We start from the raw sequence: 27,776 nt of genomic DNA, 5'->3' as shown, positions 1-27,776 counted from the left end.
CTTCAAACGTACTTGTATGTATCCGAATTCACTTTACATTATATTACACAAATAGATTTTGAAGTATTTTAGAGTGATTTAAATAGCTCTTTCAACAAGTGTTTAGAGGCTATCTTAGGTGCTTTGGCCGCTGAGCCTGTGCATTTTATACCCTGTAAAACAAGTTAACTGCAGTTTCTTTTTTGGCTCTTAATTATTTCTCAGATTTCTGTAGCGGGTTGTTATCGACATTATTGTTAAAGTCTAGATGTTAATACAGATTACAGCAATACGAACACTGGTAATGCATACATGGGCTATGTGGAGAAGTTGCCAGGCTTTTAATCCTATTTGAAGGAGCTAAACAATAAATTGTATTGGTACACAGAATTCTAAAAAATAGATAGTTGGATTATTCGACAACAAAATACTTTTACTAGGTATAAGGTTTAATCCCATCAGATCAAAATTAAACTCTATGAACTCTTTCCATCACATGAAACAAATTTGACTTAATTTTTTGGTATAGATCGTAAAATATTTTACTGAATGTTTAAAGCCCCACTAGCTGTAACTCTTGAAATTTGTTGACCTCAACATATCTTCATATTCTCTCCTGGTTTTCTCTGAATTCTACCCCCTGAAGGGAGATGGGCTCTTACTTTATTAGGAAACCATTCCTTTGTGAAACATTTGGCAAGTCAAATTTTAATAGTCATTTTTATTTCCTGCCATTTTCAAAATTCGGTAATAATACAAAGGAAACAGAACATACGATGTCAGAGTTGGAAACATTCACCTCTATGCATTACATTGGACTACTCTGGATATGCACAGTATCCACGGTTTTTGTCTTTTTGCATGTGGCTCCGGCATTTCAATGAGCGTGTCTGTACGTAATTTTGTTGGTACCATGATTCATTCGGATTCGGCGTTTACCCTTCTGAATGGCAGGTAATGTTTAGGAAACCGCTCTCCTCTACTTTTTACGACCATACGATGCGTCATTTCGGTCCACTTTGAATAAGCACCCTCATGCTAGAGTTTCGTATAAGTAATGGAATACGTGTACATAAGGTCAACACTTTTAATCATGTTCTTTAAGATGGTTGAACAAGAAACTTTATAGTTCTTTTATCAAAACTGTCCACGCGGCTGCATGTTGTTGTCCAAATGTTTCCTTTATTCATTGGTTGTCTTTATGTATGGAGTGGCTTAATTTCAAAGGCTCTTGGCTTAGACTGTGTACGACCATGTAATTGCAATAGCGTCTATGGAAGTATGTCATATTTAAATATACATAAAGGTTGTTCATTTTAATGTATTTTCTATGATTTGCCAATAAGCTGGTCCGTTCTCCACTAAATTACATATATTAGGTTGTGATTTCCTACAATACAGGCAGGCAGGGTGCAATTAGACTCCGACGTCAAAGCGGAAGAAAGAACGGTTTTGTGCGAATCAGATGCGAACCAAAAAAAACATTCAAGGCATACTTTGACCCTTATACAGAGTGACTTGTCAAAGTTACATGCATTGCTCAAAAACTTATCAACTGTTGGCTACGAATCGCAAACATTCAACAGGAGCACATACTTCTTATACTTCTTTTAATGAACTGAGGATGAGATTTTCCCTGCGACCTTGCTCTTGTCACAATGCATGTGATGTTGTAAAAGTTAGCCTATGCTTAATATTCACGCTCACTAATAAACAGACAAGTTACCTAATTTTGAGAACAAGTAAACGGGTGGCAGGACAAATGTACAATTTGTGACAAGGTCGCTGGAATTAGGCAACATGTCAGCCATTTTGCTTTTCAGATGCACTTTATTATGATGAAGCAGCTAATAAGAAGTCAATAACACAGAGTCAAAACAAAGTTATTTTTGATAGCAAGACTTGTGAGTAGAAAGACAATTTTCAACTGAAGTATGCTCTTATGGTACTGTAATATGTTGAAACGCTTGTCTTAGCAGATCTCTATATTTCTAAAGATTGTAAGAGTATGTGATGCAGCATCTTTTCAGACGTTATTCTTACGTTTACCAGATCAGGATAGACTTAAGAGACTTAAAAACATACCTCGGGAAATGGCAAAGCTCCGAAACTCGGTATTTAATGATAATCACAATTTGCTGAACCATATTTTTGTTTATAAATAAAGTTATAAACTTCTCCTTTATTTGAATATGATTAGAGGATTCGTTTCAAAATAAGTTGGTACCAGAAGTCCATCAGTTTAACCAAAACAGTTTTTAGTCTCTGTCCCTAGTGTGGTTTCAAGAAAAATTATGGATGGTCAGAAGTCTCGTTGTAAAACGAGAAAAGATTGGAAACGTTCTTGACGTTAATTTTAATATTAATCAGTTTAATGATGGTTGAAACTTTGAATTCCCTTGATCTGTTTTATTGTCTGCATGGCAACTACTGTACAGTTTTTACATGATCTGCGTGACAGTATTCTACGTAAGATGCTGCAAATACAATATGGCTTCAGAAACTCATTTTGGCTTGAATAATATGACATACAATGACATACTTGAGTTCGTAAAATGACTTCAAACGCATTTTACTAGAAATTCCTTAATTTGGTAGTTCTTGACCCAAAGTTCAAACAAGTGTCAAAAACAAAATCTTCATGAATCGAAGAACAGTTTGTGGCTGATTATGAGTGATGTCATTTCGCAAAATTATGAAAGAAAAATATTTGCATGTTATTATTAAGAGGCGAGAGCATAAAATTCCGTGTCGGTCCGAAGTGTGTTGTCTACTAAACGTTGCTCTCTTCCAAGGAGTTGCCTCTGCCATTTGAAGCTCCCCAAGCAATTCTTGACGTCTGTAGGGAAGAATAAGAAGGGATAAGAATGACTGTCAGACGCAGGTATTACTATTTATCTGACTTGAGTAGCTGAAACATTTTCATCTACAGCAGTATAAATTATTCTATCATCATTATCATCATGTAGCGGGGACTGAAAACCTTTTCTATTTTTACCTTTTTTCATTCATTGGCCTCGCTATATTGAAGCAACACGATAGGAGATCCTGCTAAACATGTCGATATTTTTAGATCAAGAGCCTAACAACGCTAACCAATAGATGTAACCAGATGCAGAAAAACGCAGGCCAAGCCAGTCAAATGAAAGTTATTCAATGTTACACCGGTCTAGTACTCATACCATAGCATATCATTTCGCATCGCATTACATCGTATCACATTGCATCATAGAACTTTACATCATCCCATCATATCACTATATATGACAACGCGATAAAACGTAATAGGACGAGAAATGATGTTTAGATGAGGCACGGTACGTTAAATGACTAAAGTGTCATGTGATCAGGTATATCACTGCGATAATTTGTCATCAATGCTCATAGTAAAAATGACATTACAGATTGCCATTTAAGTGAGCTATTTGACGAGGTGTATCTGCAATTTACATGTCATATTGGTGACTAAAATAGCGAGTTATCTGCTGCTAGTTGTTTCCATAAGGCCTCCAATAACGAGCTATCACCTAAGTACTCTAGTCCTGAAAATTTAAATTTGACATAAAGAGAGAGCTCATTGCAAAGTGGACAGAGACAACATATTTTTATCTTTTTTCCTTGACGAAGCCCTCGCTCAAACTGATAACATACCGGACGTGAGAGACTAACTGATGATCCCATTGGTTGCTCCTGTAGGGGTATCGCTGGCAATGGCTCGTCCAGAGTATCGTCCATCAGTTCATCAGCAGTCGGGAGAGGGCTTACCTGAATTCAGAAAGATGAATGGCCATTTTGAAACGGTGTTCTTCTAAACCGATATATTTTGCTGGGTTCAAAGATCACCCTTCTATATAAGCATAAGGCGCTGTTCTGTTTTCTATCACATTCCTCGTCAAGTTATTGGAATGCTTAATACAAAGCACATATTTGACGCCCAATCGATTTTTCAAGACAAAGTCTTCCAAGTCTATACAAGTAGAGAAGTTTTACCGTTGACTTGGTACATGTAAGCAATTATCAATGTTTTCTTCTGTGCCGCCAAAAATGTGAGTGTTATTAACAAAAGAGTACCGTTATCAAACGACTGGCGCTTGATGTTGGTCTTCCATCATCTGATGACATAACATCTTCTCTTCCAAGGTCTTCAATGACAGTCATTCCAGAAGATGATGATACTGGTCGAGTAACCTGCAGCACAGAATAAATGGGAATTGTCGTGAGATAACTCACGCTCAATTTAAAAAAATATGCAATCAAAAGCCGTTCAGTTCTTTTTAAGGGAAACCCCTTCAAATGACAACCAACCTAAGGCTTGTTGTAGGAAACATGTCTTTATTTTTATCATTCGCTATGATTTTATTTTTACTCGTTACTGACAGAATACCATTAATTTGCTATAAGATGTTAAGTTTATAGTCCAGAATGTACTGTGCAAATGACATTTTTCTGAGAGTTGACGACAAGAATTACGTAAATAAATATCCGTCTTCCTTGCAAAAAACCACAGTTTTTATCGAAGTCTTTTCTATTATAATAACGAGTGCGATCGAACGAGCACATGCCATTTAAACCGTCAAAATCTTGCTCCGCAAAAGATTCGTCTGTCCAACCTGTGTATTTCGTTCGTTAAAATACTTCTTTGCAAAACCGAATTCTTCCGTAGGAACAAGTCTAGAAGACTTGTCTCGTCTGGCAAATATGATAGAGTTCGTCAACAATATTCTGTATGAAGGAACATACTTGATGATATTACCTGTCTAGGGTTTTCAGTCACGTTTTCGACGCTAGATTGCTGCGCGACGTCTTCCACTGCGGGATTTCCGTGAGTGTCAGGAGTTGATTCCATGGGATGGACTGCGTTACTTCGTCTGCTCAACGAGGGAAACGGCCACTTGAATTTAAAAGAGGACCTGTAATAAACAGTTGAATGCTAGGAATTCCATGCACAGAAACTTCAAATTATCAGATTTGGCACACTCCGAAACAAAATTGTGGCCCAATGTACAAAAACCCACAACTAAATGAACACACTTCCAGGTAGGCTGCTATTCCATGTGTGAAATATGAGCAGGCTTTTTCATCATTCGAATTTTTCTCATCAAGAAATATTATTCTATAAATTTGATTCCTAAGAAATATTGAAAAGGCAGTAGGAATACATTCCATTTTGGTGAATAGATGAATTCAAATAAGTGAGGGATACTCTCAAGCAGATTAATTAGCAATTCGTACGCTCGCTCGATTTTAAAGGGGAAAGATGTCATATTTCAAATGTCAGCAATGATGCAATGTAATGAATATCTTTGGATTACGCATTTCAGTAAACATACAACTGAGCTACAAGGCTTGTCAAGAAACGTATTGAGAAATGCTACAACAATGGATGTTTTCTTTTGATATTGAAAAATTCGAGCAATCACGTAGATCCGACTTACGTTGCCCCAGTTTTCTTTGCTCCGTTCTTGCGTTTGTAATAATAAAACGCAATCAGTATTGGTATGGTCACTGACAGTGTGACTAAAACCAGCAAGAGAATTATGACCCAACCATGGCCGGAAGACGTGGTGGGTATCTCCTCAACAGATCCACAGGGCCAGTCCTGGTTCTCGCATTGGCAATCGTATCCTTCCGCCTGGAAATGGCGAGAAGTGGCGATCGATTCAGAAAATGTGAGTTACGAATAGTTGGCTGGGATAGTAAATATATCTAGACACAGAGGAACATAGACAGTCTATGTTCCTCTGTGATCTAGAGAAATGGCGAACCCAACCGCCTACCCCAAAAATGAAATATCTGACATTGAATATTTTATTTGTAACACACGTCATAGGGTGCAGGATTTACGCACGCAAACTCCTTCGATAAGTTTGGAAGTGAACATTTAGTGTTTGTGAGGGTATAAATTATGACATTACCTGATTAAAGCACGTATAATTACTTGCACATGGATTTGATTCACATGCATCGACCTCGACATCGACTTCTAGCTCGCAGTAAAGTCCCTCAAAACCGTGCTGACATACACAGCCATATCCGTCAAAACCTTTGCTACGTCGCTCACTTGTACAGTCCGGGTCATCTTCAGGGCCAATGCAGGTGCCATTGTTGACACACCTGTTTTCAAGCACATGAATGTTCACCCTCAGAACCCATGAGACACTGCCCTCTTGGTCGATGACGTAGATTTGCAATGCGTCCTCGCCGAAGAACTTTTCATCGGGAACGTATCTGATGCGAGAGACAACCCAGGCGAGTCGGTCAATATCGTGGGGAGTGTGTAGATCACAAGGAAAGGGAATTAATGGTGTACCATTCGATTCAAGAGATGCCGACAATCTCGCGTTTTCGCCTTGCGAAGCATGGCAGTTCAGAGGTATGAAAGTGAACTCTTGCAGTTGGTCATCTTTATCCAAGACACCATGCTTCGGATAATCGTCGTCATAAACTAGTGTCAGGCTGTCGTATGTGTCTACATCGTATCCGCCGACCTGCGCCAAGAAGTCAAAGTATGCTGCGTTGTGTTGGTTCCGCTCCTCCACGGTGACTATTACAGAGTACAAGTCATCATGTACGATATTGAACCCGTCAACAGCGAAGAAAAGGTCGGGGTTATCGTTGACTGGGGCTACGTAGAATGTTACAGTGTCATATATTGCTATTGGTTGTACAGGGTCATTTCTGAGTTCTTCAACGATGATAGTGGCTTTATCTATACCGAAGCAATCAAGACACGGTCGATAGGTAAACTCTCCATCCGGATGGAGCGTAACATTTCCCCAGGTCTCATCTAAAGTGTCCGGGTCTAAACGGAACCATATATCATCGCCGTCAGGATCGTATGCTGTCAGCGCGTATGACAAAGTACCTGAGTCTTCTTGCATTAAGAAGGAAGTTAATGACGTCATCACAGGTGGATTGTTGACAAAATCTTCGCTTACTACAGCAGGTATGAATAGATTTGGACCGGCAAACATGTCAGTTGGTTTATCTCTCTTTGTGATGCTAACATCAGATTCTTCGTCCTCTGTTGTAGTTGAACACACCTGTATAATGTAATAATGTAATGTCAATGTCAATGTAATGTCAATGTCAATGTAATAAACGAAAAAAAACATGCCAATTACAACATCTTATCAACAAAGAAAAATGGATAGATAGATAGATAGATAGATAGATAGATAGATAGATAGAAAGATAGATAGATAGATCTAGGCCTACATCATACATACATACATACATACATACATACATACATACATACATACATACATACATACATACATACATAAAGACTTACTGAAGCACTGAGAGAAAGACAAACAAAAATGCCGAGAGACAGACCTTCACAGTAAGTGTGCAGCTATCATGGTCATAATTATACTTGTCCATCGTGTCTTCACAGGTATGACTGGCATCGTGCCATTGTTTTGTTGCTGAAATACACGAAATGTCACAATTATCGAACAATTGTCATGCTGTTGTTACTTTGTGTCTGTCTGATAACTTTAATATTAATGAAAGCAAAGTTTTTATACTATTTAAATCATTCTGTTTTCTTGTAAAATATTTTTCGACGTTATTGCTATGCTGAATATATCGAGAAAGTGATTTTTGTTTTGTGGGTCTCGGGTTCTAGTTCCAATAATGTCTTTATTCCGAAGACTTATGCAAGGTATTCCTGACATTTTGATGTAAGTTTGTCACTCTAAGTTTTATCTGTAGCCGAGTGTTTCCGACGCGTGCCTGACATGTGTGCTTGATCTGTGTGTGCAGGCATGCATTTTAAAACCAAGCCGTGTACAGTAATAAATCATGATAAAATTTAACCATAGTAAGCGCCTCGAAATTGAAAAAACTCAGACTTTTGCTAACACGTACGGTATGGGTACTTTTAACCATTTCCTTCGAAATCAAGGATAACAATTCGGGACCATGCAAAATTTGGTACAGGAGAAACAAATTACAGTACAAAATGGCCGCCATCCCTGTGCTAAGGGTAAAATTAAGTTTCCGATTGTTAGAATATCCATTCTTTGTAATGTCATTTCAACAGCTGTGAAAACTCATTGTAGTAGATGGTACCGATAAATGTGTATAGCGCCCTAATGAGGTGCATTCTTGTAAATAAATTACCAGAATATTGGCATGTCCTCCGATTTTAGTGTGAAGACAAGTCTGGTGTGCTTTGTCTCAATCCGACATTTTATTCCTCCATCATGAGTGATCCACCAACCCAACAGGTTATGGGCCCAGTACAGCTGTTTCCAACCCAACACCGATTTCCACAAAAATAAGCGAAATCTTTGATTACGATACTCCATGAGCTTCAAAATAACTCCCAACAAGTTGTTGACCTAAATAGTATAGTAAAAAGTTTGATAATCCGAATATCTGTCCCCGGGGCATAGTCTACCTAAAGTGCCAGAGATGTAGCTATATAAGTGGTTTTGTCTAATGCTAAATGATTTAGCTGTGGGTGTGAGGTTTAAGTATTGATACATTGCCATGTCGACGAATCAATCATTAGTTTAGATTTTGTAAAGAGCTATATAGGCCTAAATCGGTCACACGGAAAAGAAATTAACAAACATCAATGATGAAACAAACCTGGATCCCAGAAAATCAGTCGGGGCCTGGTATCACAGTCTGCATACGAGCTATAGGAGACAGTCATGGATACTGGGTCGTCCAGCGGAGCGTTGCCACTGTCGCTGGCTGTGGAGGCATAGAAAGCCGGTCCTAACATCTCAATGATTCTATAAATACCGGAAAATAACGTATAAGACTATCGAATTACGCTTTAAGTACAGTTCCCGCCAGAACAGAAGCATTATCAACTCCATCAGATGTCTCAGGAGTGCCATGGATATTACCTTTTATCTCCATGCAAACGCCATAAACCCCGGCCAAGGCCAGTTGAGGTAGAGCGGCAGAAATGGCAGTGTTGTTGAGAGGACTGTCTGGGGCAAAAGAGGATTAGCCTGAAGGATGACCCTCTTGACGTCTACTACAGATGGCGCTGTATGAACGTTTGCAGTTGCATAAAATTACTTTTTTTTGTAATTCCTCTTTCACGACTGACTCCGGCCTAAAGTGTAAATGAACGGTGATGGCGTCTTGTTCCATGTGAACATCGAATCTTACCTGTCTTTCAAAAATCTGCTGGTTTGATTCGTCGTGGAGTCCGGTTCAACAATAATCGGTGAAAATGTGAATGACGCATCTGAAGTGTATCTTTGCTTCAAGTCGTCTTCGCTCAGAATCCCCGCAATAATGGCTTGATCATCATGCATTGCTGAAGAGCACAAAGAGATTATATGCACGAATTTTATTGACTAGGTATGGTTGGAAAGTTTTGAGGGATGATTCATGAATTCTGGACACAGAATCGGCCGTATTACGATTTTAATCAAACATTACCCAATAGGAGGGATGGTTTTTCACCACTGGTAGTTTAACCCGTTAAAGTTGAGAAATGCATGCATCGCTCAGACTACTTTCTCGGCAAACAATACGCCACTAAGTCCAATGTTCAGAGTCTGAACACTGATTTGTAACAAATGTATATTTCTGTTCAACTCTTGTTTCGTTTTGATTTGCTGTTTCTGTTATGCGACTATAACTTTCAGAGCCGTGGTTCTGTCTGTTGCACATCCGGTATATTTCATGGGGTTTGTGTTCGTGAAGTTGTATTTACGCTTTATTCTGAATTAAAGAAAGCTATTTTAATTAAGCGAGTTTGCAAATCAGTGCAATATGAAGTATTCCTTCATCGAATACCACAAGCCAAGAGAGCATATTTGATCCTTTTTCTGCCTCGAAAGAAAGACTAAGCAAATGCAATAGTATTTGGTTGCAAAATCAATGTAATTTTGGGCCTGTGAGGTTAGTCAACTTGTTTGCATGCTGTTAAATTGATTGCACAAGTGCATGCTTTATGGTTATCGTTCTGACGCCACGTTTGAGATTTGCTTGAGGTGAGGTGCGAGTTGACATAATTCAATTATATGAGGTCTTGGTCAACTTCGCATCAGGATTAGTCGCAACGAGTCCCTGGTTGTCCATTTTATCCTCTTTTCTGGCAATCGAGACAGGGTACAGAGTCACACAGCTATATGTTGAAAATCACATTCCTTCATGTTATTGTCACAATTTCATACTTACCAGAGTCAAGATTTAAATTCACAACGACATTGCTGTTTCCGTCCTCTAGGCCTACTGACGTGATTGTCGAATCAGCTATGACGTCATTCTGACCTACGAGAAAAAAGTAACGGTCGATTAACACATTGGTCATCATGATGTATCAAGATTCTTGCCTTGGGTCAGATTTACAAATAATGATTCACAAAAAACTGATACTAGGTATTTGTGTCATTGATTGTCTCGTATTGTCGCTCTATATAGTTTTCTGTAATGATTGCCTCACTTTGACTTACGGGAAAATGTAGTTTTGATAACTTTTGCCAGTTCGCAATGATGTCCAACAGTGCAAACTGTGATCTGAATGAACAGTGTCCTGAGAGAGAAGGAGAAAGAAGGACAAGAGATGATGAGAAAGAAAGGATGAGATAGACAGACACACAGACAGACAGAGATGACACACATGACAGACAGGCAGATAGACGGGCAAACAAACATAACATGCACAAGCGAGATTCTGCGATGCTATAACTTTATTTGCCTTTTAGCATTTTGCAAAAATGACTTGAGTTGTTATCCTTTTTGCATAATTGTATCTATAAGTAGCTGCACCTCCTTTGAAGGAATTCACGTTTAACCAGAGAACATATTGTTTTACATTGTTTAACCTCCGAGCATACTTTACATATAATAATGTTATGTAATATCATTCGAGTTGTATCACGGTTATACCTTCCAGGTTCCATGTGAAAATCATTTTCTGTCTTCACAACGTCGTTACATATTCTCTCAGCGCATTCGTCGTTAAGGAATTTCAGATCAGAAATGTTGTAGTTTGGAATAGAAGATATGTACATGTATGGGTCTCCGATCCAAATTGTGCCAGAATCGTTGAAGACAGCCAGTGTGTTGGGTATCACGTCAGAAAGCCCTTCCTTCGTTCCAATTTGAAAGTCTGAGAGAGAAGTATGATGGTTCATAAGGTTTACAGTGTGTGTAACCGCTACATTAAGCGGACTTTTCTTGTGCAATAATGGACACTGAGATCACGTATCATAAACGATTATAATAGTTCTAAAAGTGAAAACGACCCCAGTTGGTTCTATAGTAAACACGCTGTGCCATAAAATGACAGTAATCACGAAGTAGTAATCTTTTTGATTGAGGGCGCCCGTTAGCAGTCGACATCGTGCTAATTTCTTTCATTCGTCCTTCTGCTTTCATCTGATCAAATGCAACTTATTTTATTTGGCATAATCCGAAATTTCCTTTTTTATATATTATCTTGTCTACAAGTTCTGATCAGCTAAGTTTTGTGTGGTACTCCGTTCATAAAACGTCACATCTTTTTAATATTTTACAATGTACAACGCTGATTGTTCGAACCTTTATAATTCACTAAACACGATTGGAACTAATATGGGATAATTTGATCTTGGTATTTTTCAAGTTTCTCAAAAGTGTGAGGTGCCATATAGCTGAATGTTACAATATTACAAATTACTCATAAAAACAAGTGTTTAACTTAAAAGAAAAATTGATGATGCTATATTTGTAGGTTAAATCGACAATACTTCACCATCCAATTATCCCAAATAGTTCCAATCGTGTTACTAATTGTTCTGACTGTCGTTACTCCTCTAAAAAGGAAAACTATTCCTTCGAGTGATGCTTGATATCAAGTGTTGTGAGTTCTATCGCCACACAATAAACTTATACAGAACATTGCTACTGGAATTTCACTTACAATAATCGCCAATGATGTCGTCATCAATCCTATCCCACGTGACACCGACTGAATCGAGGTCATTGCTGAGAAAGGTCTCATCGCCAAGGAATGGTTGAACTTCTCCTGACCTTGATACTGCGTCACAATGCATGTCTGACACCTCTGGCGAATCAAGCACCACTTCTACAGCTGTGTGGAATTAAAAGGGACATAAGCTGTAACTTGTGGCACGTTTTTCAGTATTCTGCTTCTGTATATCAACTACCTTGTCTGACCCTAATCCGTTTGTCATGCTGAAATTTCGAATATTCTTTTTGTTAACACAGCTTGTATGTGTGTATTGATCATTGTCAATTGTTTACAAATGAATTCTAGTCCGGACTTGAATACAATTTTCAACAATAACAATGGGGATTATACTCATATAGGTTGTGTTGATATGCTAAATACCTGGCATTAATTACAGTTTAGGGATTGAATGCAGAAAGTGTAGGGAAACCACAAAAGAAAAGTTCTGAAAAAATAGCCAAAAGATACAGCTTATGGAGCTTTAAACAGTCATCTAACTGACATGAGTGCAAGATATTATTTGTGGGTAACGGACGAAGTGTTTACTGAATAATTACTTAAACAGTCCGGTCAGGCTATTTCGATGTAACTGATCGACAAAATATCGATGCACCAGATCAACAAAATTTCGTAAGAATTTCAGTCTGAGGTAAATGTACAGTCATTTATATTTCAGGATGAAAAAAATTGATATAATCTCGTCAAAGTGAATTGTAATTTGGGACCGAGCGGGGTTTGTCTCGAATCAATAAGCACGTGACGAAGCAGGGTACAATCAACCAAAAAATCAAACCAAAAATCAACCAAAAAATATAAGATGGAAAGACGATCCATACAAGCTTTAGTGTCACAATAAGTACCTGTAGTGTTTTCAGTCTCCAGATCTGCCTGGTCAATGGCCTTCACGGTAATGTAGTAGGTATGACGGTTTTGCAGGGTTCCAAGGAGATTTGCATTCGAGGCTTGCGTAGCATTGCCGACTGACACAAAGTCTTGGATGTCAGTTCCACCGGGTGTAGTACCTATCGCCCATTTGTAGTCCTTGATCTGAGAAAATATGTAAATGCATCATGCAAATAATTCATTGTAATAGTATCAGATGAACAGTTAATCATTTATATCTTCACACATTGTATCTTCAGATATTATTCCTTCAAAAACTTCAAAGACCTGTTCAAGCACTGTCGGCTTTACCTTAACTATTGCACAGTACTGAAGATTTCCCATAATTCATCATGATTTGTACAGACGGAAACTCCTCAGTGATATCTACTGTGTCTCCCATGTGTAGACAAATTCACAGACTAGTTTTATAAATTCTGAAATCGTACATTTGAGGACACCATTCTTCATAATTCCCATTTTAAATGATTTGGAAAAGTATGCTTGATTGAGAGAGGAGATAGCATTTTTGTAAAATTTTCACTGATTGTGTCTTCAGCCATAGAGAATAATGTAATGAAAAGTAGGGAGACCAGTTACACCTGTTTTATGAAACAGAAGGATAATGATTTTTCCAAACAGAAAGACAAAAGAAATTTGCATGCTTAGTTTCCTCAGAGAATGACCCTTCAGTTTGTCATAACTTGCTGCCTAAAAGTATGGCATTTGTCGTACCAGCAGAATGTGACTTTTACCGTTCTTTAATGGTTTCTTTGAAATTTATACTGAAATATCTAATCATACTTTCAATAGATATAATTAATCAAGTATCTAGAGGTTTGATATTATTGCTTCAGGCAGTACTGGCAAAGTTATAAAAAATTTAATGTCGTGTGTACAAATCAAACTGAATCGTGGGTAATTTATTGTACTGTGTATTGTGACTCATTAAATATGATGTTCGGGGAAATAAGCAATATGTATTTTCCTCTTTCTTTCAAATACCGGTGATTTGAAAACAAGGTTATGCTTGCACGTGTTAGATAGTATTCCTCTGGTCAACCCTGCCTTTTAGGTAGTTTGAAAAAGGGACATTTTTGTTTTCGTATGAAATCATGCGTTAAACTTTTAAGATAAGATAATATTTTTTCAAGATAAGAAATATCATTACAATGGCTATTCAGATGATGTGAATGATCGTCAGTTGGCTTAAAGGTTTTCATCGATAGCCAATAAAATCTGTCTACAACACCAGAAAATTATCAGAACATAAAGTCACTGTCTGTATTTAACATACCGATGTCCCAATATCATGAGCAGTCCACATGGCAGCTATGGTAGAATCACTGCCTTGGTGTTCTATGGGCTGCTGATCTGACCAGTCTTTGTCAATACTGTACAGTGTTTCGAACACTGGGGGCGTAGTGTCCAGTATAATCCCACTGCTGTGCGATGTTACCGATCTACCCGAAGCTGAAATATCGAAGTTGTCAAAATAAAATTTAGTGTGGACGTATCATATCAATAATTTGGTTTGAAGGCTATCCTTCTCACCAGTATATAAAAATGCTCATTGATGTTGTAGACACTGAATCGTTGGACAGGTTCTTATGATCTTTCACGGCAGTCTACATTTGTATCTTTCCTTACAAAATAATTCACAAACGTTTTTACTAAACAGGTTTACGTGGTAACGAGATCCGGAAAGTGGTAAATTTTCACGATTACTACTTACCGGTAAAAGCCACAACCTTTACGAAGTAGCTGGCGGCAGTCTCTGTGCCATTGGTGACCACCCACTCTGACAGATTCAACCCGTCAACTTTGACCTGGTACTCTGACGTCGCAGGTGATGGGCATCTCTGATCACAGTTGTAAATACTGCACGCACTGCTACACGTGATGCACGGTCTCACAACCTGCAAAACAGATTATAAATTTGAAACCGCAACCATTTGTTAATTGGTACCATGTAGCATTTCGTGAGCCACATTAGAAAGTTTATTTCCCCGGTGTTGTTGAGAAATTCGCGACGCACACTCGTATACGTACCTCAGCAAATGGTGTTATGTTCTCATAGTCTGTGAATGAAGCGATGGCTGCGTAGAATGTCACTATTGGAGCAAGTCCATTACGAAAGGCGTTACCATAGCGACACAGTTCTTCTCGGTGTGGCGGCATTCTGCGATTAGGAATAAAACAATGATCGAATTGGTTAAGGAATGCGTGATGCGTAATTTGAGAATATTCATCTTGGATGATTAATCATTATCATCCGATTTGCATACCTAATTAATAATTATCAATACATTTTGCGTGGAGTACTACCACGCCCCACTTCGGTCATTTGATGAATTTGATTTCAATGGAGATGGATGGCCTTCAAAGTAGAGACTTCCTATAATACTACAATCATGCCACAATATATACGAAAACTGTTCTACAATTAATGTGCTTTTCATGTTTCATTTGACTTTATGAATGAATGTAGGAGTGAATGGGTGAAAATGCAAGTAATTATCAACGTTCTGAAATTTTGGTAACTCCTATTAATATGATTATCTACTTAACAACAAAACATAACCCTCACTTTCGGGATATCATGTGTGTATTTCTACCATCTCGAAGACTTGTAGCGTGTTTGCAAGGTTATATCTGCTTTGTCGATTTGTCACTATTCACAGCAACTTAAGGAGTTTATTTGTGTGTATTATTCAACTATAACGGTAAGATTCTGCCAACCAATTGGATGACAGCTTCGAAATCGCTGCAAGTTGGCCCCATCTCCGTGGGTTTCGCACGTTTGATGTTTGATATTTCTTACCTCACGACAGCAAACCTTGCTTCTGTGGAAGGTGGATTGAATACATCATCATAGGGCGGAACGAAATCATCTCTGTTCCAGACAGCTAATGTGAGTGAGGTATTCACGCTTAAGATGGGGCATCCATGGAGCTCAAAGATTGGTTTCCCGTCCACCGACAACTCTACCAACAATTGGTCCTGACAAGAGAGAAATGGATCGCCATATAATATGCGAAGACTACAATACAGATAAAATGTTCTCTGTTTTTGTTCTCCTTTCGAGATTTCATACGCATCAAGTTCTGTCTCTTAACAATGGAAAATAAGCATTCCCCATCATCGATAATAGCATTAGAAATAAGATACAAACTAGTTTTTATAGATAACTCAGTTACAGTATCAAAGTAACAGATTTCTGCATTTCGCGTTCTCACGCAAATAGAGGGCCACGTATTTACATGAGTTAATAAAAAGCGATATATCTTCTTCGTCTGATAAGCTATAGTTCATGTGTTTCTCGTATCTCTTGACATTAAAGTTGCTCGACTCACACTCATACATACTGAGGGCTATTATATTTTGTTCGCATTGTATGCATACCTTCTCAGGAAGAACGTTCACTACGTATCTGTGCACCTCGTCGTCCGGATCAAAATCCAGCTCTTTCATTGCATAGACAGGCACAAGCCTGTCATTTTCGTGGCGGCCCCACAACGTTACAAAACTTCTAACTGTACCATTGTATTCAACACCTATAGAAAAGAGGAACATCACGTCATTTTACAGTGAACAATCTAATGGTCCGGGTACCTTCAGATGTGACTTGAAAAAATATGTGTAAGAATGAACGTTCGTTTTATTTTTCTTTTCAAACATTTTCCGTTATGAGCCGGAAAAAACCTCCACTGTAAAGATGACTCGACTACCAAACAAATGAATGAATAAAGTATTAGTAAATAAATAAAAAAATATGCAAAAGAACCGAGAAATAAATCAAATTTTGGTTTTCTATGGTGTGACTCTTTCATAATCGAAATTAATGTTACTGACTGACATGAAGGCCCTCTTAAACTCTTTCACAAAAGAGAAAAAGGGCACATTTACCAGGAGTTAGTTGAATGCCAATTGATCTGTACGCTGAGCTAGCCGATGTCCTATCATAGCTGCCAGTGTCACCTTCAAGTTCATCTTCAATAATTACTGGTGGAGAGTTGTCATCAGGAATCTCTGTAGTTGTTTCGATGTTGCTGCAATCACACAAATCTAAGCAACCCGACGTATCTCTGTCGATATCTGTAAAATTAGCAAATTAATTATGAAGCAAGACTGAACCTCCAAACTACTGCAAAAAGCTGTAATGGAACTTGCGTGCAATCACGTGATTTGTCATCATCTAAAAAGCAAGCTCCAAGCATGCGAACACGCTCTCTCTCTCTCTCTCTCTCTCTCTCTCTCTCTCTCTCTCTCTCTCTCTCTCTCTCTCTCTCTCTCTCTCTCTCTCTCTCTCTCTCTCTCTCTCTCTCACACACACACACACACACACACACACACAAATGTAAAGTTGGGAAGCAAAACTGTTCACACGTTGCAAATAACTTTCACATTAAATTTCCTTTAATTTTTTACTTTGTTCTAAACACGTTAGAAAATTGCATTTCCAGTTTTAGAGACTCCTGTTCCAGTATCCTGCTCTTTAAAGATACAAATTTACACCACGCACGCTTCAGTGTCCTAAGCTTATCGCAACTTATAAACGATGTGTCTGTAATTACCATGGCAACAGGTACATTCTCCTTCTCCACTGTTCAAGTCATACAATATCGCACTGAAGTCGCCAACCACACCTTCAGGGCCATCCCAAAATACAACACTTGTGACGGCATCTAACTTCGAAGATGCTGCCCGTATTTCAAACTGTGAAAAGGTTGTTGAAAAGATGAAAGCGACTGTTTTTCTTCGACATTTCAAAACGATACAAAACGTCATCAATTGTACATGGTTTCCTAGCTACATCGCAGGAACACGCGAACCTTCATTATTCTTAGATCAGTTACATTAACGTTTCCGAAACGTTTTAGGATAAGGCACCTCCCACTTAGAATTCATTGTTGGGAACTTTTGTAGAACCAATTATGGGGACGAATTATATTTCGAAGAGATATCTAAAGAATATGAACTCTGTACGTTAATGAAACTGTGAAAACTTGAAATCGATTATGTAATATTATTAAAAATCACTATTATGGATTTCCTGTTGTTTCTCTTGCTTTCATGAGTAACTTGTAATATTGCAACATTCAGCTATAGGACACCCACCACTTTTGAGAAATTTGAGAAATATGAAGATCCAACTTAGTTCCAATCGTGTTTTGTTTAATCGCACCGTGACTTTATCTATTTTCACAGTATTAAAGCTACTTATTTAGAAACATTGCGCATGACTGAAATGACGCGTCACAACTGTCGCCATACCTCGTACGTTCCACCGACACTAACTTCGGGTTCCGGTGTATAATATGCAGCAGACAACATTTGTTCCGACTGGACGTCTCTCAACATCTCGATAGATAAACCGTTGCCATGGAAATGAAGCTGTAAAATAAGAGTTGATCAACTGTTTAAAAATTAGTCACGTTTTCCTTGTGTAACTTGGCCTTTTCGAAATACGGCATATACAACAAAGATGTTGGGCCAAGCCGTTTGATCAAGGTGGAACGACACTTACCTGTCTCTCGTCAAACAATATCCTGTGTTCTCTCTCAAGTCCCCATACACCCTTGGTGTGAATGTGATGCCACGCTGGATGGCGCCCTTCTTTAAAATCGTACACAAGACCCGGACATACTTCGCCCTCGTGCAGTGGTTGATGTATGAAGACACCTGTATATAACACCGAAGTAACAACTTTGTGAGTATTAAGTACCGACGTTCACATCCTTCTTTTTATTTTTAGAGATGACACTGAAGATTTTTTCACTTAAATCGTATTTTTGTCCCTCACCTTCCATTGTTGAATTATCAGCTTGATATTCAACGTCTTGCATGAAGTCCAACCCGTCTTTGACGATGCCTACATCAGGATCGTAGGGGTCAACAAGAATCGGCATAGATGTGGCTGTGGTTGTCAGACCGGCATTGTTGATTGCCTTCAGCTGCACAAAGTAGGGTCTATCAACCTTTTAGAGAAAACCGTGTAGAAGACGATTAAATGGCATAGTGCATTCTTATAACATACCGGTATATTAATGACGCAAATTACTGACTGCGCTCTGATTGGTCGAGACGTGAAAATAGCCGTGCTATAGCTGCAATATAGCACGTTTGGAACAGACATGAGCTCTCAGCTAAAGAAAAACTCCCTTTTGACGTTTCATGCAAAAGTTTTAATTTAATGTTATGGTACAGAAGCAATAAACCACCTCAGAAACGGGTATACCACTCGATTTTTACCAGTACGAGACATATATGCACTCGCTATCGTTCGTGCACATAAGTCGTGAAGTGGTCGAAATTTCGTGGTATGATGATGCCGTCGCTGAGTGAGGTTTATTGCTTAATTTTTGAATAAAATTGAAAGACGCCCAAAGTTTGCCTTGATTATGGCGTAAATGTTCTGAAGAAGTAGTGAATCTCAGGCAATATCACATGGTTATACGGCAGTAGATGGCTTTAAATAAAACGCTGATTGGTAGAAACGTATACTATATTAACAATACCTGTAGTTCAACGTCATTGAAAGTAAAGTCGTTGATGGATGGGGGTACGTCTTCAAAATCGCGCAGCATAACTTGCTGTTCGCTACTTTGGCAACTGACACCATCGAACAAAGCGATCGAGAAATGACTGATACCGCTCTCGTCATCCTTGAAATCACGCCATTCCACCGCGAATGAGTCTAACCTAGGTACATATGCCACACGCTGAAATATAAAACGATATGCATCATCATCATCATCATCGTCATCATCATCATCATTGCTATTTGTCAAAGTCAAGAAGTGAATCTACGAAAAAGTGTGTGATAATCGTAAGAAATACAGAAATCGATCCAGATAAAACAAGCAATACACTGTAAGAATGAAATATGTCTGTAAAATGAAAAACAAAAGCAGACAACGGTTTAGGTTTTTTTTACATAATTTGGTTTGAACCTCAGACAACTATCACAAACAAACACAAGCAATCTTAAAAGGAAACATCTCGAACTCTTGGCATCTGCTTACTTCATCATAAAGCGGACCAATAACAAACTGTCCTTCCTCTGGAGGAGTGATATCAACCGTTGTACTGCTGTTGGCAACGGCGCACGTGGCCGCCTCATCGTTAGCAACCACAACAACGATATACTCGTGGTTATGTTCCAGTTTAAGCCCACTCTGAACAACCATTGTATCGTCCCTTACGTATGTCAGCGGGTATACATCGAAATATCCATGAACAGCATTTCCTGCATCCCTCTGTTAAAAGAGGAATTGCGTTTCAATGAATGATTCTGAAAGCAATATTGTACTTCGACTGCTATGTGGAGGAGAAATCTGCAAAGGAGAGAAATGACAAACAAACATACCAAATCGCTGCATGATATTCCTCCAAGTTCTGGGCCTGCCGACATCATACCCCATTGGTAGAACAAAATCGGGAAACCGAATTCAAATCCAGTCCAGGAAGCCGTCAAATTGGTTGTCGATGAAATATACCTAGGCAGTGGTAATAGTATCGGTTATACCCATAGTTTCAATAATTACATTATTGGCGATAAGATATAGACATGGCAAATAACTGCATCGTCTGGGAATCACTACGCAATTTCCTTAAGCACTTCACCTGACCACTGTAAATGCCATCTCTGATAGCAAATTTGTCCTCTTTAAAAATAGGAAATGTTTATCATTTTCATCATCCTCACCATAGTCATAACCGAAAATGGGATTGATTATGCCAGTGAAATAGGCGGTAGTTAGTAATTAAATTCCACGACATTATCCATGCCATCCCTTCTGAGTAACGTACATCATAAATATTATTTGTTAGAGTTCATACCGGTCGACGGTAACTTCGCCTGGACTGAGCACCTCGCCACCATAGCCAACTTTGACCCCATTTGAAGTCGATTCTGTCATCGTAGTGGACACGGCATAAGCTCGCACCGTCAAGTAATACGTCACAGATTGGGGAATGAGACGTAGACCATAGAACGTGTGTGTATTATTCAAACCAACATCGACGAAAGGGTGAATATCATTTCTGGTGCTCGGGTAGCGTCTGTCGGTGCCTGCTGCAACCTCATAGTGATGAACTTGTTGATTTTCAGGAGTAGCCCCAAGGCCACCTGGTGAGGAGGACAAAGATTGTGTAACTGTACGTTTATACAGACAACGTGGAAAGACACTGTCGTGAAGGCGTTGTCACACAATTAATTCAAATAACAGTCCAGCTTTTGCTGCGATCTACTTGATCTCTCCATCGTTTTGTTATAACGTACGTCTGTAATACAATACGATATTAGTGTCTGTGCCTCTTTTCGCGGCCGAAAGAAAAATCAGGATTCCATCAGATGGTTGGCCATGCAACACTGTAATTTTCGCGCGCTAATTTTCAACAAAAGTACGACCTTTCTGAAAGAGGATGATGATACGAACTTTGTTTATATCAGCACTTAACGCAGTTTAGTGCATAAAAACGGCGAGACCACCAACCGTAGCCATTGTCTTGACCGAACCCGTCCCAGTTTGCCGAAAGGGTTACCACAGATGCTTGGTAGTTGAGGTCCAGACCAACAATGTCACCATCTCGTACGATTCCAGGTTGTAAAGGTTCCATCATGATATTGACACCGTCTGACCTCAACGAATACGAGTACCCTAACGCGTTGGTTGCCTTGACAACGATATAGTAGGATTCGCCATCACTCATGCCAAGCCCGTCGGCGGTAGCACTTGTTCTGCCTGTCAATAGAATGAATGTAAGATAATATGAGTGACTGCGGACATGAATTTAGAAGTGCTTTTTTGCTAGAAGCTAATTGACTTGTGATATAATTCCAACTGTGTGCATGCACACACAATTGTCCATTTAAGGTACAATGTGCCTCGTTGAATGATGTTCGGACTCTGAAACTTTTATAATACTCTTGTGGTCTAACGCTTGTTGGGATTATTTTGAAGCTCGTGGCGTAAATATAGTCTTCGCTCATACTTACTATTGTGACAATCAAAAAATATTTTCCAATAGAGTTAACATAGGCATAATCCATTTTAAATTTCAAGTGTCAATAAATATTCAGAAATTTGTTTCTCTAGTATCAATTTTTGCGAGGTGACCCCTGATTTTTATCCTTAATTTTAAAGGGGAATGCTTAGAAATTATCTTACGAAAGTTTGAGCAAAAGTCAAAGTCCTTCAATTTCAAGGCGAGTACTAACTTAAGTAAACGTAAATGTGCACAGAGACTAAGTTCAATTACAGTTTCTTGTAGGTTTCAATTGGCGATCTTCCACTCTTAAAATTTAATTCAATATACCTGGTCGGTTATGACGATCACAAGAATGCAACTTCCTTAATGGCGAATAGCTAAAGATAACTATTATGCATGTTATCGACAGTGTTCCTCCATGACGCCACCGACAACTGTCACATCACGTGACAGGAATCAATAAATGGAAGCACGTACCAGAAAATAGTTCTACGCTTAGTGCAACTGCTCAGCATATCAACTAAACTTGAAGATAGCCAACACTGTACAAAGTATCCAAATATTCAACAAAATTACACCCGAAAACCTTTTAAGGTAGTATGCACCTCGAAAGTAAAAGACTTAAACTTTTCCTCTAACTTTCCTCAAGGAATCTTTCAATCATTCTCTTTCAGAATCAAGAATAAAAATAGGGGGTCACCGTGCAAATTTTGGTACTAGAGAAACAAATTACCCAAGATTTACCGATATTAGAAATTCAAAATGGCCGCCATCCCTGTGTTAACTCTATGGAGAAAAATAAAAATTTTCGAATTTCGAAAAACTAAGCCAGTGAAAAGTTTTCTTTTACCAAGAGCTTTAAAATGAACCCCCACATGTAGTATATCAGAAGAGAATTGTAAAAGTTTGAGAGTCCGAACGTCTGTCCCCGAGGTGCGTTCTACCTTAAAAGCATGTATCCGGTATCTTGAGTAGTGATGTCTAAAATTATCTCACTTTCAGTTTTAAAAAACGATTTCTGACCTACCGGATGGAATATCTGTCATGGGCTGTATCTCTGCACCATCAAATCTCATTATTGACCACGCGTACTTCAAAATCGGACACGGGTCACCATCGAAATTCCACTGTCCACTTATCTCGTTTGTGTCATCTTGATAATCTCTGAAAGTTTAGAAATAACGCATAAAACATGAATTGCAGGCCAACAGCTGACTTAATCGAAAACTTTTAATGGATTTATTGCAAAATATGTGATATAATCTGCGACAGCTTATATCGGAAATTATGCCTATGCCACTCACATGTCGCCGTCATCAATATCTCCATCCCAAACATAGATTTCTTCAAGTGGGGGCAAGCCAGAACTAACACGACTGATGAATACACCGTTAGAAGAAGCAGTTGCCGACAGTCCTACTCGATTGAAGCCCCGCACCATGGCGTAGACTACCCTCTCTGTTGTCAAGTCTAGCGCCCCCACGTGAAATGTCATCTGCCCGTCATTGACGTCCGTGAAGTCCAATAACTGCGTACCTCCGGGGCTTGTTCCCAAGGCAACTTGGTATCTGCATAAATCAACAAGAACAACATTGTTACTATATTGACATTGGTACTAGATTGTTACCACATTAATTGTAATATCGTTTTAATCATGCATATTACAGAAATGTCGCTATTCCAGATAGCGATATACATCAATTAACTTGGCTCGAACATATTCGTAACTATCATTGAATGAAGTTTCTAGAAGAAACAGTCGTCACATGATCTGCATGACAGATACACATAAACTGCCGATGAAGGGTGCAGATGACGTACCTTTTCATTGGAGATTCTGCATCTTGGAATGGTTGCCAGGATATTGCCACAGAAGATAGTGACTTTTGACAAACGGCGTCATGTTTGTCACATTCTGTGGAGGAGTCCGAAAAAAGGCAAAAGTCATACGACATGTTATAGAAACTACCAGAATAACGCTTATGCGAATCTTCAAACAAAAAGTACTAATTGTTAAAGGTGTTACCTAGTTTAAATACCATCATATCCTGTGAAGAGCGTCTTACACAATGATGAACCTCAAAAGACCGCCTGGTACAACACTTAGATCTATAGTTACTAATCATCAAATGTCGCGCCGCCAATACCGTGTTATGTATGTCATCTTGTAATAAACATTGGCGCATGCAAATTTGCGTTGATCAAGTAACTTCAATGTAAGCTTTAAAATCCCATTGAATAGAAATACTCTGGGATCTGTACCATGAAAGCAGGTATCTGACAAAATAGATCGCTACATTGCGAGTGAGCAACTTCTTGAACAATGTCTAGTGGTTAACACGGTTGAGAGCTTTAGAAGCATCCATGAACGTAATAATTACATTGCTACCATGGTTTCTATAATAACTAATTACTCCTTTTAAGACAAACATACATATACATGTATCGGTTGAATGACAAGCTTTGAAGCTTCGAAGATTCAAGAAACAAATCGATCTTGCACAAGATGGCGCATTTCAAAACCTTTGAGGCAACAGAAGACAACGCAATACGACGATTTTAATTTTCATCATAAATATATAAGTTCTTGTCCTTGATAACTGTGACCAATAAAACGTCAGATGATCTACGAGGACACACAGTGTGAATTAGCATCGAGGTAAAACACATACTCAGCAGTATAGACACCTTGTCGCTTACTTATAAGAAATGCTCAAACAACCACACTCACCTTCGTCCGTTTCGCAGCCAATGGCGTTACCGCTTGCTCCGGCCGTCAGGTTGAGTCTGTGTACACCATCCAGCTCTATAACTCTACCCGGTATTGGAGGAGTTACGTCCACTGTAATCTTCTCGGAGTAAGCACTGCTCTCGTAGCCAACGCCGTTCACAGCAATGACCGTGACGTACAAAGTAGACGAATGGTTCAAGGGTGTCTCAAAATCTTGATAGAGAAAAGTATTTTCGAAACGCGTTTTAATATTTCACTTACAACGTACACACGTAACATTACCATGCTAATGAAACACTATTTTTGCAGTCCGTTATGCTGTGGAATAGATACTACAGTGGATGACTATCCACTCTCATTGGTTGAAATAAAATAACAAAAATTAAACTATCTTTTCGTTTATATCCTCCATTTATTTACAACCTTGCTTTCAGATATTATATTGATAAAAGCAATAATTAGCTATATTAACTGCATTAAGCAACATGAGACAGCAGTGGTAATTCTTAGAGTATTTCATGTGTCTGTTCTATAAATAAGTTTAGGCTTAATTCTCAGACGAATTCAATTGTGTGTTGGATTACGAACTATTTGCTTTGAAAAAAAAAACGCAAAGCATTTTACGCAATATGAAATGGTTGCATTTGAGAGAGAAATGAATTATTGTCTGGATAATAACAACAACAACATGGGACATTATAGACACACAGGCCAACTTAACTAGTTTAACGATAGCCATTTCTACATCGATTTCACACAGTACTTGAAAAATGAAACTATGTCTTTAAAGTAATTATGGAAAACACATAGCACGTTTCAACTTACAAATCCAGCATTAAATAAATATCAACATTGTAACAAGTACTCTGAAAAAGTTACAGCTGGTACAGACAACAATGGTAATTGAGAATTTTAACAGAGGCTAGTATAAGATTGCGGGAATATTGGTGTTTGTCTATTTCTAGTCACTTACCTCTCGCTGTAAAGTCCCTGTAATGAGCGGCAAGATCGACGAATGGATATAAGCTGTCATCGCCCTCTTCGGTGCCAATGCCAAATTTGTAACCGACCACGTCACTTTCGGAATCATGGAATTCAGACCACGTACATGAAATGATTTCTGTATCATCAACGTAGAGTGGACATTTTACAAAGCCAGCAGTGGCGGGTGTTGTGTCCACGATGATACTACCGGAAACAGTTTGCCCCCACAGTCCGGCCTGAAAACAAGAAGAACGTATTTTCTCACACTGTATACAGCCTTCACCATATGAGGTTGCGTTAATAGGCATTTCACATGTTTTCCTTGAAATATTGGAATGGCTCAAAACATTACTAGAGTGGGACAGCAAGTGTGAACGATTTTTAACTGTGTGTGTAAGTCCAATATTTGAGCTTGTCATGTAAGAGAAGCAGTGTCCTCAAATATTGATTCGACGGACGTTTACGGACAATGGCATGATTTTGATTGTCTCATAATTTTCCAGATCAAGACTATCAAGGCGTTTTCTGACAGTCATTCCGATAAGGTTTTTCATTTCCACGTTCAAACCGTATGTGCATCATTGCACACAAAAGTTCCATAATTACTACTGTTTCTTCTGAGGTTCACTGCCTTTATACGAACATGGAATTAAATTACAGGCCTCATACTAGTACTCTAGAGACCATAGTATTTGAATGAAACCCTGCTGTGATAGAGAGTACATCAAACAAAGCTTACTTCATTCAGGGTTCGAAGGAAAAGTATATTAGATTGGCCCATATCAGTAGGAGACACCATAGCGTTTGGTATGTTCAAACTTTCTGACGTATCGGTACAGTTGTAAACGTCACTTGCTCCTGGATAACTGCCGAAGCAAAACTCTGAGAAGACAATGTCACTTTCCGGTTCATTGATGACCCATTCTGCAGTGATACTGTCACTTGAATCCTGTATAAGATTAATGTACATATTACGAATCAAACTACGTAACTGTTTATTTATCAGGGGTATATTTCTCCTTATTTAATGATTATTTTAGTGATTTATGAAAATATGCTAATACATGGATGTTGTAAATCTGCTGTGTCGATATTATTATGTCTACAACATAGTGGTCTTCTACATAAAATGTCCATTTAATTATGATTTTTCTTATACATACTGACCTGATAGCAAACGTCACTCATTTTGCTGCAAGTGACATTTTCTTCCATGGCAACGCCGATTGTCACGATGTTGATGTCCGGTTTGACTGTATCAACAGTGAAGCCGTCAGCTATCGATTCGAGGGCATTTCCAGCGCCAGTGATTGCACGCACTGTGACGTAATAGGTGACGCCGTTCTCGAGATCAAGTAGGGACTGACACTTCCCAAAACCAGCGATTCCTGGGGTAATATAATGATTATGTACATCAAAGTGAACACCAATATGGGACAGAAAGTTTCTAAATCACTTGCTACATACGGACTGTGATCTTTGATACTACGTTTTGGGTTCATGGAAAGAGGCATTTGGTTGCTCCGTAGTAATTGCTCCAAAGATCATTTGCATTAAGCAAAACCAACTTACCTCCACCAGGATTGTTCTCCTCAGAACCTACAACGATTCCAGCTCTGATGAAGGGTTGAACATCATCACCTCGGGGAGTTGTACCGACGGCCCATTCATAGTGGACTATACCGTGCATGTAGCTTTCGAAGCCATGGAAGTGGGCCGAGACCACAGTTGCTTCCTTTTGATAGTCTACGTCACCAATCAGTGTTCCGTTCTCTGACATCGCTGGTTCTGATCCATCTATGACTGTACCCACCTGATCACCGGGAACAATCTTTATAGGACTGGATATTGTTGTAAAACAAACAATGAATATGAGAAAGAACTTCGAAACTTCAAGCCAGTGCTGATAGGCAAGATAGTCGAGAAGAAATGGTTTCTACAAAAATTTGCAAGATTGGAATGACAAGATCAAGTTCTTCAGGTCTTAACGTCGAAGGATACATTTACTTTTTATACACATTTTCAATTAATATATGTATGCTACTTTTTGTACCTTGACACCATTTCTTCGGACAGACTATTGGCGCCATTTTGTGCCACAACCGTGAGGTAGTATATTGGGCCATCTTTTTCATCATCGAAAAGCTCTAGATGCAAGCCGTCGATGTAGCCTCCTGCCGATGACCCAATGTCTCTCCTTTCACAAACGTCAGATTTTCCTGGAACGATATTTCAGAAAAGCAATCAAAATGCAGCGATCGC

At 38.8% G+C, this 27,776-nt stretch overlaps 1 protein-coding gene across 1 annotated transcript; it reads right to left on the bottom strand.

Annotated features, from left to right (window-relative positions):
* Nucleotides 1-1,799: 1,799 nt before the first annotated feature.
* Nucleotides 1,800-27,723, bottom strand: LOC139138011 (uncharacterized). The gene is made up of 38 exons (XM_070706229.1): nucleotides 27,568-27,723; nucleotides 27,087-27,355; nucleotides 26,682-26,902; nucleotides 26,254-26,463; nucleotides 25,504-25,750; nucleotides 24,531-24,743; nucleotides 23,621-23,714; nucleotides 23,104-23,367; nucleotides 22,827-22,963; nucleotides 21,304-21,552; nucleotides 20,648-20,936; nucleotides 20,175-20,304; nucleotides 19,831-20,064; nucleotides 19,324-19,611; nucleotides 18,609-18,783; nucleotides 18,333-18,487; nucleotides 18,080-18,199; nucleotides 17,380-17,521; nucleotides 16,712-16,900; nucleotides 16,208-16,359; nucleotides 15,627-15,805; nucleotides 14,855-14,984; nucleotides 14,538-14,721; nucleotides 14,100-14,275; nucleotides 12,781-12,967; nucleotides 11,870-12,040; nucleotides 10,855-11,077; nucleotides 10,419-10,498; nucleotides 10,144-10,236; nucleotides 9,124-9,274; nucleotides 8,587-8,735; nucleotides 7,321-7,412; nucleotides 5,895-7,022; nucleotides 5,415-5,611; nucleotides 4,733-4,889; nucleotides 4,051-4,167; nucleotides 3,631-3,744; nucleotides 1,800-2,818 (listed from the first exon to the last, which is right to left on the bottom strand). Exons 1-38 carry the CDS (start codon nucleotides 27,576-27,578, stop codon nucleotides 2,753-2,755), a joined length of 7,383 nt encoding a protein of 2,460 aa, XP_070562330.1. The 5' UTR covers nucleotides 27,579-27,723; the 3' UTR covers nucleotides 1,800-2,752.
* Between the last annotated feature and the right edge of the window lie 53 nt (nucleotides 27,724-27,776).

The sequence above is a fragment of the Ptychodera flava genome, chromosome 8, assembly GCF_041260155.1.
Source record: "Ptychodera flava strain L36383 chromosome 8, AS_Pfla_20210202, whole genome shotgun sequence".
NCBI classification, from domain to species: domain Eukaryota; kingdom Metazoa; phylum Hemichordata; class Enteropneusta; family Ptychoderidae; genus Ptychodera; species Ptychodera flava.
The sequence above is the reverse complement of the archived record's forward strand: the minus strand, read 5'-3'. Positions and strand labels throughout refer to the sequence as shown.

Excerpts from the sequence above, each read along its gene's own strand:
- LOC139138011 (XM_070706229.1), bottom strand. Across the intron at positions 21,553-22,826 it reads CATGACAGATATTCCATCCG|GCAGAACAAGTGCTACCGCC; the intron begins GTAGGTCAGAAA and ends TTCTATTGACAG. Across the intron at positions 18,488-18,608 it reads TGATAATTCAACAATGGAAG|GTGTCTTCATACATCAACCA; the intron begins GTGAGGGACAAA and ends TGTTATATACAG.